General features: G+C 38.0%; 1 protein-coding gene across 2 annotated transcripts in view; it reads right to left on the reverse strand.

The window, feature by feature from the left end:
• Positions 1–15,046, reverse strand: part of ano8b (anoctamin 8b) — a 48,840-nt gene that overhangs the window by 22,583 nt on the left and 11,211 nt on the right. Inside the window, exons 1-3 of one of the 2 annotated variants that reach the window (XM_054789491.1) lie at positions 4,766–4,917; positions 2,510–2,620; positions 562–694 (exon numbers count right to left, since the gene is read on the reverse strand). In XM_054789491.1, the coding sequence (XP_054645466.1) occupies positions 562–694; positions 2,510–2,576 (200 nt within the window). In that variant the 5' untranslated portion in view covers positions 2,577–2,620; positions 4,766–4,917. Of the gene's footprint in view, positions 1–561; positions 695–2,509; positions 2,621–4,765; positions 4,918–15,046 lie in introns of those variants that run through there. The other variant, XM_054789490.1, reaches the window with a different exon arrangement.

Below are 15,046 nucleotides of genomic sequence, written 5' to 3' on the forward strand. Positions count from 1 at the left end.
TTATGCACTGGAAATTATGGTAGTTTAAGTGGCAGCAAGGATACTGACTCTTCCTCGCACCAAAGTCCAAAAACATACATGTTGCTAATTGGAGGTGTGAATAGTGTCTCCATGTGCTCTGTGATTGACTGGAGACCAGTCCAAGGTGTACCCCACACCTCACCCAAATCAGTGTTTCCCAAATTAGTGTTCTCAGAACCGCCACAAATAGATTTGGCGGGACTCGTTCGCCCTCATTCATAAACACATTATAATGAGACTCCCTGTGAACAGAAGAAACTTCATTTGCATTTCTCCATTTGTTTTGCCTTTCATGTTTTTTTACTCAATCCAACACCACAAATAAATTGCAGTCCTGTGGGAAGCACTACAAAGTCAGCTGGAATAGCTCCAGCTCAGTCCAGCAGTAAAGAAAATGGATGTACTTTAACACGACTGTATAATTTAGATTATGTGAGACGTTTTTCCAAATGTCTATAGTATCATGATTTTAAAAATTCCATTATGAGAACATTATTATTTCACAAGATATCGTTCACAACCTCCTTTACGTGTTCTTACTTCTCATAGGTGGCGGTGACGAAGAATGCGTAGACGCGTGTGTGCTTATGGTGACGGATTTGGATGATGAGCTCTGGAATTCCCAGCCGGATGTGGTTGAGTAGCCATAGCAACGTGTGGTCATCTGTAGTATCTGTGTTGGAGATAAGAGATAATATATTTTCAAGTATCCCCATGCACGCACCTCTCAGCACACACTACTCATGCAGTCTGTCCCTGTGTGCTGAAGAAGCAGCTGGAGGTTAAGTGATGTACAAACAACCCACTCTGCTCCACTTCCTCAGATGCTTTGGGGATTTAGGCTGGTTAGAAATATTTTTCAGGCAATGACTTAGAGAACTGAAAAAGCAGTAGCATGTTCCTCCTGACTTCATTCAGTTCCCACATTTTTCCACATAAAATGTCCAAGCTTTTGCATGACGTTTTAAGAACTGTTATTCCCATGACCATTTACTGTATATCAGGGGTGTCCAAACTTTTTCCACCAAGGTCCGCATGCTATAGAAAATAAAAAATCAGGATGCGGGGGCTGCTTTGATATTTTACTTCTCTTAAACCAACCCATGTAGATATGCTAAGAAGTTATAAATACTTGTGGAAAAAAAACAACCTGCGTCTCAGCTCTGTGTTGTAGGTGACAAAGCGTATTATTATGATCAATATCAACTTTTTCTCTTTACATTACACTTTTTTTCCCCCATTTTTGTGTTTTTTTCCAAATATTTCAACTTTCTTCTCAAATTTTTTTCCTCGTAATATCATGACTTTATTTCCCACAATATTTCGAAGTTTTTTGTCAACCCATTTTTTCAAAAGTTGCAACTTTATTTGTTCTGCTTGTTTCTCATAACATTACATCTTTAAAAACATTTATATTTTTCTTTAATATTTCAACTTTATGCTTCTAACATTTATATATGTTTTGTCATCATACTACAACTTTATTGTTGTAAAATTCCAACTTTTGTTCTCACAAGATTAGAACTTTTTTCCTCTTGAAATTATGACTTCCTTTTCCTAATATTTGGACTTTATGGTTGTATTTATTTTTTAACTTATAGAGCACAGTTTGTACACACGGTAATTCAAAGTGCTTTACAGAAAAGAAGTGTAAAATCACTTGATAAAATCATAATTCTAAAATCACTACATAAAATTCTATAAATCATTCCACAAAACAAAAAATTTAATATTAATTAAAATTGAAGAGTGCAGATGAAATACTTTCAATTGTCATATGCACAGTCCTAAAAATCACTGCTCTTTTTTACATTAAAATGTTATTTTCCTGTCTTTTTAGAACATACTTTAGACACTCCTGATTTATAGAATATCCCTAAAGAACACTGACCAAGACATTGTAATTATTACATAATCATCTTCAGTCACTACGTTTATCCTCTAATTGTCTGTTATTTTCATAATTAAAGCCCTTCAGCAATGTTCAACCCGTTACATTTTATTACATAAACATCGCTCAGCAATTAAGGAGAAGCCTGCTCACACAGTAATTTAGCAGAATTATGTTCAAAAGTTTATCACCGTACTATAATTACAAAAAAATAAACATTATTACTTTATAAAGGTTTTTTCTATCAAATTGCTACATGTATTCATTCCCTTTGCATTTAAGTGTATTTTTGTTTGGCTAATGGGTGTCGTTTACCTGAAAATGCCACAAGAAAGGCGTTGTGCTAACAAATGTTAATTCAAAATAATATACTTAGATGCTATGACGGTAAATTGTATGATATGTTTGTGTATGAGTTAGGACAAACTGGAACAAACTTGGTCAAGAATGAACCTTTGCCAGTTTTTCCCATATCCTTACAATATCAAGAACTATACATTGATAGTTTTTTGCATCCAAATAATGAATTATTATTATTTACTGCATGTAGTCATCCCCACACTGAAATAAAGGTATTATTGTGTTTGGCTGCTTGACCTGCAAATGTCATGAGGACATCACAGTTCTCCGTGGGCACCGTTTTCATCCAAGACTTATGAGACATGACGTGTCTGCCAGCCTGAAGCAGCCTCTTTCCAAACAACTTATCTGTGTGGGTGAGAAGAGCACAAATGGGAAGAACTCAGTGAGAGTGGGTCACCTTTTCACAAGCACACAGTGGGAGGAGCAATGTTTTTGGAAAATCCGGAATCATCCTGCCCCACCGCTTGGCAACACCCTCTCCACGGGACAGATTTAAATATGCGGCCCACTTGTATCATAATATGAGATTACCACATTTACCGGAATGATAAAATATTACCTTAAAGGCCACATATAACACATTAATATCATATTCAGATGTGATCATTACCTGATTTATTTTGTGAAGTTGACGTCATCATCAAAGTCTTTATGTCATACGATATTAATTAAATATTAATTAAATGTCATGTCTTTATCTTGACTCGGACAATCCATTGATGAATCACCATACAGTTTATTTACTAGCACATTGTTGTTGTTATGTTTTTAGATATAATCTGTTTGCTACACATTCACAAATTTTGACTTCCACACATAGATTTGGCGCATTTAAAAAAAAATTGTTCGCAAACACATTTAAATTGACATTGTCTGTGTAGTTTGTCATTACAACTCCGTACAGTAGATGGCATTGTAACACACCTCATATGCACACAATGCAACCGACTTGGTCACCCATTATAACGCATCAGTTCATCAATAGAGTGACATATTAGATATACAATGGCATGCACATTATCTTTCAAATCAGCACCTACTTGCATAGAAACATCATCAATGTTGTGTTTTTTTAAGTTGAATTCACTGGTCGTCGTGTAGCTGTATTTTCTGGGATTTCCGAGCATTTCCGCAGTTACGCTAGTTAGCGATAAGAATATCCACCTACTGTTTTTTGTCTTTTTATTCATTTGGACCACACATACACGTATAATAAAGATGTTGTGATGTTGGGAGTGCCGCTGAATGCACCTCGCTGTCGTGACAACGAGGAAGTGTCGTTCCAAGGAGAACTAGACATGTTTGTGAGTTGGCGATACATACTGTATATGGTGTCGGAATTGCACTGCTGTTGATGTGTTCAGGTCAGAATAAAGTTATAAAAGAGTCAGACTGTGTAGGGATGACTATTGTTTCTCCATCTGCTGTCATAGCGGAGAGCGGAGGCGTGACATGGCGCGCATGCGTTCATTACGCCAAAAATTTGAACGTAATTAATTAAATAAACGAGTTGCTGCCGTTAACGTTCTATTTTTGGCAGCCCCAGTTCTTAAGTGCATGCACGTGCGTCTACCACTGCACAAAATAAAAGCAACACCCGCAAGCGACCTAATTTTCCAAAAATTACAACTTTATTTTGTTTTGTTTGCTTTTCATATATATATATATATATATATATATATATATATATATATATATATATATATAATATATATATTTCATATATTTCAACTTTATGCTATTAAAATGGTGTTATCTTTCCTCAAAAAATTACGTTATTCTCGTAAACGCAGGACTTTTTCTCATTAGAGAACTTTTTTCCGTTAATATTTTATTCTTGTAAAATTACTGTTGATTTTTAAATTTGTCTGTGTTTTTGTTGTACCTATATGTCCTTGTTTTTTGAGTAATGTATGTTACACAGTGACATCTGCTTTCAACACAGCAGGACGAGACAAGCGAGTCTTGGATGTTACTCTTCACACTCCCGTCTAGACATGAGGGAATACATTTTCAAACGGACACTTTCCTGTCTCTTTTGTGCCTCTGTTCCTACCTTGAAGGCAGAAAAATTCCCCTTCATCTTCTGTGGCGTATATACAGGACAGTGGTCGAAAAAAAACTAGGGCTTTTAAGACAAGAGCTGCCGTCACAGTCGAGACAGCTCAAACTATTAAACCCATTTACTGTGTATCACAAATAAAGCAGAACTTTTACACACTTTATCAAGCCAGTTGTACCCCACAATCTAAAATTAAAAGACTTAAGGTTGAACGCTTGTTCAGACAAAAAGACCCTTGGGAATGTGAAGCCAATTGTCACTATAATACAGGTATAAATAGTCAAAATGTTTATTTCCTATTTATTTTTAAGCCATTGGTAACATTGTGAGGGTGACAACTTCAAATATTTACATGAAAAGAATTATTAAAAGAACTGGACAGGGAGGTTAAAGAGTATTGCTATTAAAATAATTGGTTTTGTACTTACAAAAGAGGTTTGGACAACCATATCTGGCTCTGCGCTGTTCTTCCACCCTGAAGGTCTTTTTCAAACATTGCAAAAGGACGTATAGGAGAAGGAGAAGGATATCTAAGTTGGTAATCTTGAGAGGTACTCACGGATACTGAAATGTGACTGGCCGCAACACTGTGCCTTGGCCGAAATGCTGCAGGCAGTGCAGCGGCATGACAGCCATTCTAATGAGTCCTGTATTCATTGCTGAGGGCAACACAATCCTGCAGCGGCAATCAGACCACTTTAAATGCTTTCATCGTGCTTCAATTTATCAGCCTCAACACTGTTTGAGTGTGTGGAGTTTTTTTTTGGTTTTTTTTTGTTCTTGACTGACCACTCCAGACCACACCGCCTGCCAGTCATGGAGGTGTTTTTTGTCCCTACAGAAACGATTGATAATAGGTTACATGTAACAAAGATTCTTAAAAAATGATCTCAACTCATTGCTGTTAACTACAATAGTTGTGTGTGAGGTTTGCAGTGGGGTGGAACATGTTTCAAAACTTTCGGTTGTGAAAGTTTAGTTCAAAGTACATTAGCACAACGTTGGGCATCTAATTTTTTAATTGTACTTTAATCCAGGGCTTTCAGCGAACAACCATTTGCTGTTCTTCAGATTTCCATGTTATGCCCCATAATTACAATATACAGTATTATCCTTCATTTCCATGAATCCCAATGCAGTGACCTCGGTTAGCGTCTGCACGGTTAGCGTGTTTTCCAGTTAACATTGAAAATTTACGCCACAATTTTTCCTTGGTTTGCATACACTTTCTGGTTAGCGCACAATTTGGTGTTATTAATACACTGTGTAAGTCCAACTGTGTTCTTAATGTATTTTTTTTAAATCACAAAACATCCTTAGCTTCTTACAAAGAAGCTAGCTTGCTAACAAAATGGCAACAAGAACCGGAGGTCAGCTTCGTTGCCCATCTATGATGTCATCTGCGGTTGACTCTTAAAAATGGTAACACAAAACATGTTTTCATAGTTTTACATCCATAAAACAATTAAGGTTACGTTTACCTTCATTAGACCTGATTCTTGATGCGAGTATTGCCAAAGACATGATGTGGCAGCGAGACACAACATGGACACCATCTTCATGTTTTGCATGAGTTATTTTTTTAAATTTAGTTCAACTTAGTAGTGTTTTTCACCTTCTTTATCAAAATTCTGGCACTTTCTTTGGCTCCCTTTTGGGTTATTAAAATCTAATTGTGACTAACATTACAAATAAAAGTTTGCAAAAACACCCACCAACTAAGTGAAACTTACAAAAAATAAAGTACTCAAGAACAGTCAGTAGTTTACACAACTAGGACCGTGCTCATATATTGTAATGCGGTCAAACTATAGCTTATACTTCACGTCAAAACACTCTTTTACAAAGACACACACATACGCTATCACACTGGCGACTTCAGCAGCATGGAAGTATGACACCGCTGGTCTTGCAACATGCAAGTTTTAGTCGGTCCTCTTTGACAAACACAGCCGTTCAAGCACAAACGCTATTATATCGCTAATAAATAATAATAATAACACTAAGAAATTCCCTCGTGAGCCGTTACTGCCATCTCGTTGAGCGCTGTGTGTGTGTGTTCGCTCACTTCCACTTTTGTACCCGCCTGCGAAGGTGACACAAGACCTCCAAATAGCTGTCTTCAGCTATGCCTGTAGGTAACTAGCAGCTAGCAAATTGTAGTTCGCAGCCGAGAGACAGTTTGCATCTAAAAAACACTCAGATGGGACACTCGTATGCCAAGGTACCACTGTGTAAATGACACAAAAAAATGCCTGCAGTGATCCAGCAATTTCTTCAACTGAGTCCAGCAAGTGTAATTTGATACTCAACTCCGGTGACGACTCAAATCACAGCGACAGCACATGCAAATAACTTTGGCCTTGTGGAGGCAGCCATCTGCCAGGGCTTTGAAGCTAAACTTACCCTTCAAAATACGGTACCCTTTTCTTTGTCAATTTCTGCTCACTATTTGTTCCTGCCTGTGGCAACATTAACTGCAACACCGCTGCGCCTTCTCAAACTATGATGTGGGCCGAGGTTCAAACAGGCATTGGAAGGCATTAAAGGGAATTTCCGATAACTCATTATGAACATGTTAACTTTGACAGCCATAATAACTATACTTGTAAAACGATAAAAATGTGTTTTGTATTAACGGAGTTATTGGATTTGCATGATTTCTTATGGGAAAAATGTATTCGGTTAGCGTCCGTTTAGTCCGTTAAGTTGGACCTTCTGGAACAAATGAATGACACTAACCAAGGTTCCACTGTAGTTTCCATGGGTTAATTTTGAATTTAGAATTTTGTCCACTGCTGATCCCACAGTGCATTACTAAAACCTCCCTGAGTCATTCTGGTTATCTGAAAGGAAAGTACAAAAATAACTGAGTTACATTTCTATTCTTATAATATTTCCACTTTATTCCCATTATTCTTTCACTTCATTATTGCAATATAATGACTTTATCCTTGTGGTATTTTTTTTTTCTGCCCTAAAACCTCTTGAGTGCTGTACAGACTGCCTTCTGTGAGTGCACCCTAAAGCAGCTGCGCTTCATTTTCTATGGTTGAATGGTTGAAGATGTTTCCCTTTTCATCCACAAGGCTTCTTCATTTCTGTCTCAAAGAACACTGTCAGTTGGAGGTTTCATCTAGAGTTTGGGTAGGCAATTAATTTTCCAAAGGGGCCACATCAGAGAGAGAAAATATGAAGGAGGCTGGGCCCACGGGCTGAACTAAATTATGCTTAATCTCATTTATACGTCTATATGAAAGCAGAAAAAAATTCATTGTTTTGACAAGATGCAACTGGTAAGAGTAAATGCGATGGTTAAACGATGGAAAATAAGCTTAAAGGAAAAAAAAAAGATTTATTCAATGAAAATGTCTCAAAGCAACAGAAAACATAATGTGCATGTTGAAAATGTAACCTAAAAAAAAACCCAAAATTTTACCTTGCGTATATTACTTTATGTCTGTGTATATACAACTCTTTCTGAATGCCTTCTCCTCCCATTTCAGGTCAACATTTGCAATAAGAGTGCCTGTTGAAACACACTGACTAGTTCCAGCTGCAATAACACTCTCCTTCTCTCTTTAATTGCCATTTTGTACTATCAGCTAAGCTAACAAGCTAAATAGTCAGCGAGTCATGATTTTGGTAAAAGTGTGCACACATGTAACCCAACTGATCCAGCCAGCCCCGAGTTTCACCCGTGTTTGAAGCAGGGTCCGCAGAATGAGAGTTGAGCGGCTAGCCATCAAGCTAAAAGCCCGAGCTGTCAACGCGATGTCCAGCATGACTCTGAAGGCGTCTGGGAGTGAGGTTTACTTGCACAGCGATCCCCGCTGGCGTCTGTTACACACTCACGTTTGCACATGTAGGCAACGGACCTACAAGTGGCCTAGGTACGGTACATGGACCAAAAAAAATACACATTCAAAATAAAGGCACTGTCGTTTTAATGCATGCATTAAGTAAACTTGTTAGAATTTCCAGGGACAGGCAAAAGGCCAGATGTGGCCCGCAGGCCGTACTTTGCCCAGGTCCGACCTAGAGGGTGGTCACAAGGCTTTTGTTCCAAAATGAACGCATAATGAATCACTCGTTGATGAGCTAATCACCTGACCGAACACAAAGAGCAAGGAGAGGTCACGTTAAGTCACATTCATTCATTTTGGGGGGAGAGATGTCGATTGATATCAGCAGATTGCTTAAACTTCCTCATCTGTTGACAAATTGACAAATTCTAGCTTATGCTCGTTTGCCCTTAGCTCTTCTTCTACTTCGGGTACAGGCATTTCATTTTCTACACTGCTTGTCCTGATTTGGGCCACGTGTGAGCTGGAAGCTATCCCAGTTGACTTCGAGTGAGAGGCAGGGTCACTCACAGGGCTCATATAGACAAACATTGACACTCACATTCACACCTGTGGACAATTTAGAGTCTCCAGTTAACCTAACATGTTTTTGGGATGTGAAAGAAAGCCACTGTATTGATAATTATGGTTCTGACAGTGTTCATAAGCTAATTTTTTGTCAGTGTACTGCCCCCTATTGGTATCAATGCTGCTGAACAGTATAGACCTCTACAGATATCATCTGTATTACTCTCAGCGAGAGACATCCTGGGTAAAGTTATGGCAGATCCGCCAAGCATCATGATAAGGGTGTTTCTCTGTGATCTGAGTTTCTCTCGGGGTCATTTCTGTTTTCTGTGTATGTGGTTTACCATTCAGGTGTGTGTGCTTGGCCATGAGCCTGAGATGGAAAGTGGCAGATTAATAGGTCGAAGCCAGCTATGAAGCTGTAAAATGAAGGTCACAGACTCTAGAAGTCCTTGACTGCCGCGTGGGTCGGCTTGATAAGTGTGTTTATGCGTGACTGCAGCAATTTTCTTTCATGTTCCATACCGGTAGAGTTTAAATATTGAGTTGTGCTTGGTTTTAAAGAATACTAATGCACTTATTTTATGATGAATACCTAAAACTTTACAAGCCATACATTTTCAACAGACACTTGAGTTATCTGAGATCAGATCACAGTCCTAAAGGATGTACAACGCAAAGTAGAATACAGTAGCCCACAAGCAAACGGCGAAAAATGAGTACCACAAATACCACTGCTTTTTTCACATGCTTTGAACCCTGCGGCTTAAACAATGATGCGCCAAATTAATGGCTAAAACAAATACAGTTCCCATGTTGCTTACAGTGCAGAGTCAGGAAGTAGTGACTTTCTGAAATGGATGCTTATATCACATTCTGAAGTTTTATGCAGCGATCATGTTTTGATATGACAAATCTTAAGTAAGTTTCAACAAGTGTAGGATTACTACAGATTACTACAGCTTCTGCTTGAACTCCGATGAAAAAAAGCGTCTCACGTCTCGTCAACGGAGCTAACAAGTGACGCTGGGAACACCGAGTCTGGGTAGAATTGCAAGGTTTATAGTGTGATATCCCATGGTACAATGTGGACATCTGCGGCTTATAGACAAGTTGGTGGGTGCGCCTTATAATCAGGTGTACTCAATAGTTCGTAATTTAAGGTAATAAAAAAAACATATAAAATATCTAAGTTTGCCTTACACACTTATTAAATGCATTTAAAGTATGAAATATATGGGAACTCACCACAAATGAATGATAATGTACGATAAGATGACCGATGAACAGATTTAGAGAATCAGAGTCACTTTGTAGCCAGTCACAGCACATGGTGCCTTCAAGAACCGCAGAACAAAGTGTGAAATGTCAGTGCTTGACGAAAAAACATTAATCAGTGAAACATAAAGACATAAAAATGTAAAAATTGTGGGCTTTTTTTAAGCAGTGGATCATGTATGTATTATATTTGACCTGTATTATCATGCATTTATAAATTATTACTGACTTATGGTGAATGGGATGTGTTTTATGCAACAACAAAGAAAATATACTTTTTTTTTTCAGACAACAAATAAATAAATAATAAGTGTTTTGACCAAAAATCAGCAAATTTGCGGCTGTATTGGTAAATGTGGCACTTAACTTAAGTAAGAATGTAAATGTTTTCTCTAAATTTCTACCACTTCAGAGTCGGTGAAGATCGAAGAAATATCATTTCTTCTGGAAACAATGTTGAACTTCTTTGAAAAATATAAAGTATCCAGTTCTGATAAAACTGTTGCGAAGTTAGCATCTATGCAAACGTCTGAGGAGGCTGCCATTGTTGCCCAGCTTATACAGTAATGTCTCGTTACGGTTATCACGGTTAATTGGTTCCAGATCCGACCATGATTAGTGAATTTCCGTTCAGGATTCCTTATTTATAAATGGAATACTTTTGTAGTTAGAGCAAACAAAACCTGTTAACGATCTTCTAAATACAGTTCAAACATCATTAGAGTCCTCTAGACATGAAATAACACAACTATAATCACCTTTGCACTCGTATGATCCAACCTAGTAGACACAATAAGAGTAAATAAGCCATTTAAGTCATAAATAAAACCGTTCCGGTGATAGAGGAGCTGAGTGAGGGACGAACAGGAATTGACGTCGGAGGTTGAAAGCTGAGTTTCAGCTTGGCCTGGGTTACGGCCGCAGGAAAACAGCCTCCGCATATCATCTTGTCAACGGCATGTATTAGTACGAGTAGACCGTAACCCCGCCATGCACATCCATCATCCCGACTCTTAATAGAAAATATGAATAAAATCAGAATGTAAAAGCGCAGCAAAGAACAAAATGATGTCGTTCTTCTCAATGTCTAAATATAGCATTCGGTCTCTGGGGGAAACAAAATGTCATCTTTGAGGCCGGAATACCAAGTTTGGTGCACTGGTATGAGGATGTAAAAATCCACGTCGAAAAAAAAGATCTCTTGGAAATGTGCCCGGTAACAGGAGGCTGGGCACGGTGGCAGACTTGTGAAACCAAAAAATGTTTTCCATGGTAAAAACTTTCATCTATGCACAATAATAGAATCAGACAGACACCAAGACACATCAATAATGAAGCCAGAGACCAATAGAACTCCCATCAGACAACAATGGCTAGGGGGTTAGTGGCTGTAAATGAAACAAATGACCCTCAACATAGACATCACTCAAAAGAGGCTCCCAAAATATGCTTAATGAGAATCGTTTCTGCCGCTTTACACTCTGAAAGTATCAGCCAACATTGCTGATGAAGAGTTTCCTTACAGATCTGCACCATATAGAGAAAGATACACAGACACAAACACATTAACACAGACAGACTGAACTGCAGGATACAATGCAGTGAGTCATCAAATGAAACTGCTCGACTGAAATGTCTAAAATAAATGTTCCACCCTCAAAGATGACGCATGACAAACTACAACTTTCATTTTTTGGATAAAGAAGTGATGACTATTAATTTTTTGCAGGCATTTGGACAAACAATCCATGCCATGTCTTTCTGTTCCACTGGCAACGCATTATGCACCATCAATCATTCACTTCTATACAATAGCACTCATTTTTTATGTTTTTTTTTGGCCATCCCTGCTAGTTTCATCCCTTTGCCTGCTTCCCTTATTAGTGAGGTTTAATTGTTATTTGATAATACACTTCCTTCGGAAATGGAAATGTAAAAAAAAAAAAAATACAATAACGCCAGAGTGAAAGAGTGCCGATGCTCCGCTAACTCAACATCCACACAGAAGGGTTGTTTTTTTTTTTTTTGTGAAAACCTATTTTAGCAGTTCAGTAGTAGTACAAACAGCGTCAAAACCATTGGCACATGACGAAAGAAAATCTGAATGTATATCAAGAAGGCTGTAATGAATGTTCCATTTTAATGACGAATGTGAAAGAACAAGTTTCCCGTTGCGTTTCAATATGCCCGTAATCAAGTCTGCTCTTCATTCCAAGTTTGCCCCTACAAAAATACTCCTCATTCACACTAGTCATTTTTGGTTTAGTTAAAACAAAGTCTAGTCTGTTTTGCTCTGAGGGCCATTTGCGACCCGCGGCACGTTGTAAAAATATAATTTAACAAGAAAACCAATACAAACTGAAAAAAATGCATTAATTTTACAATAATAATTTGATAATTTGATAACAATACTGATTTCACACCAATATCATACTATTACATTTTAATGGTTGCTTGCAATAAATTGCTCATTCAAAAAATGTTTTGTCTCACTCCCATTTATTCTTTTTGTTCATTTTGAAGCTCTACTTAGAACCTCCTTCACATCCAACACTGCAACATGTAAATTCTTGCAATTTTTCAACTGGTTTTAGCATTTTGATCAGGAGTGTATTATTGGGGAAAATAATGTCATCTTACTAGTGTTTCACCTATATCTCAAAGCTGAAATGCATTTTTTTTAACTATATATAAATTCTGAGCACGTCGACATGTGTCGGTGTACAAAATATCAAAGTGGCCATTGCATCCTTCGATTTTTCAGTATACGGCCTTTGGTGTTCTGCTGGTACAGTTTGTTTGGTCAAGTGTGAACGCAGTCCACCAGACAGGTGGACCCAGCCGAGACCACCTGAGGGATGCACTTGCAAGCAACACCAGGCAATGGTCAGCAAAACAGACAGAAAGGAAGCTGAGTGAAAAACAGCAAGACAGCACAGTATGAGTACCACTTCACTGTCGTCTCTCTTTCCTTTTGCATCACTCTGTTCATCCACCATTAGCCGCTTTATTAGGTTGACATTGCAAAACCATTAGGGATTTATCTATGTTATCTTTTATAAAGCCAAGGTGAAAACAGAACAGGAGCTGTCTATATTCAGCCAGGTAACAAACCAGAACTGTGTTGAATCCATTACATGCCAAGCAGACACACACACTATTCCCTCAGGCTGAATGGAATAGTCTCATATGGGGATTACATATTATGAATAAGGCAGTGGTGATGATGAGTACAGTCGTATGAATAGCAGCCTTTGTGCAGCAAGCAGGCTTCCTTGTTGCACAGTGGCCACCTGCCAATGTGGAGGAAGGGTTTCTGATAAACTCACAAGAAAACAGAAAGCAGATTACACTACACAGAACAATATGAAAACTCACACGAGCAGCCACTCTCAAGGTTCCATTCTGCAGGTTTAATTAGTGTCCCAAAATGTGTGTCCATACAGTAATATATGTATATGTATGTATTAGGGCTGTCAAATGATTAAACATTTTAATCAAATTAATCCATTTTCAAATAATTCATCCTGATTATTCAACGTTTGCAAATTCAAATATTCCCTTTTTTTAAACTGTATTTTATTAACAAAAAGATAAACGACAAGACACAATTTTATAGGGGTTTTGAGGGGTTGAGGGGTTTGAGAGGTTGCATTCAAAGACACCATATCATTTTTTAGCTTGACTGCACTGTTTTGAGTGTAGATTATAATTTCTGGGATTTCTCAACATACTTAAATGCAGCAAATTGTACTTCCGCAGTAAGAGTTACGCTAGTGAGTGATAGGAATATCCGCTTACTGTTTTTCTTTGTCTTTCTGTTTATTTACTTAGACCAAACAAACACACAGTGTTGTGATGTCCGAAGTGTCGCTGAATGTTCCTCGCTGTCGTCGAGTGACAATGATGTGGGCCGTGGGTCAAACAGGGTGTGTGCACATTAATCGCACGTCAAAAATAGTGCCGTTAAAGGGAACTTCTGTTAAAGCGTTATTAACGCATTAACTTTGACAGCCCTAATATATATGCACTGTAATTTCCGGTATATAAGACGCTACTTTTTCTCAAATCCTGTGGCTTATATATAGTGGTGCAGTTAATTTATGACCATGTTCTAATCTTGTGACATCTATAATTCAGAGCTACAACTAATCATTTAAATACTGTACCACTTGCGAGTCAGTGAGGAAACAGTCGCTCTTTCTTCGGCAGGAGCCAATCATTATAAGGGAACTAGTGTAATCGCAGGAGGTTATTACTCTATATAACAGTCTGACTCACTGTGTCATCTTAGATAGAAGGCTAAAATCATCACACAGCAACTTAACACTCAAAAGGTAGCTAAGAAATATACAAAACAAGTACCAATACGAGTTCAAAATAAAAACCAGCCACTATTTTAACTTTTTCCCATAATGCATTATTCCCAGTACAGCAGTTCAATGGCCAATGGCAGCCAGAGGGAGCTCATGAGCTCAAGCAGGTTTTCTATGCTCTGACTACAAAAATATTGCATTCATTAATATTGAATCCTACTTTGCGTAAATTCACTTATCACGGTCCAGTCTGGAACCAATTAATCGCAATAAACAAGTACGACTTTATAGTCTGGTCCCCCGGTCAATTATGTTAACTCAATGCAGCCCGCAAGTCAAAACGTTTGCCCATCCTTGCTGTATAGGCATCTAACAATACATTTCACCGTATAAGCTTCAAGTGCAGTAAATTCTGGTCATAATGGCATTTTTTTTCTAAATCACGCCTATTTGGACCTTGGTTATGGAGTTTGAGTGAATTACAGGAGAGGTCTTAAAGTGAGAAGAGTGAGTTTGGCTCCATTTTCTGTCACTGCCTTTGGGGCTCCTTTATAATTCTAATCCCACATTGTTAAAGTGAGACCATCAGAAATGTTTCTGAGCACTATAGCAACAAAATCAAATCAATCCAGCTACTTCAGTACAATTTGACAGCTGTGACCTAACCAATCTGTGTGATTGTGTGATTCTCTGTTTGATGGGAAAGATAAGAGTGAGGGAAATCAATAAGCGGAGGAGCCAG

Source organism: Dunckerocampus dactyliophorus, chromosome 10 (genome assembly GCF_027744805.1).
Source record: "Dunckerocampus dactyliophorus isolate RoL2022-P2 chromosome 10, RoL_Ddac_1.1, whole genome shotgun sequence".
NCBI lineage: Eukaryota > Metazoa > Chordata > Actinopteri > Syngnathiformes > Syngnathidae > Dunckerocampus > Dunckerocampus dactyliophorus.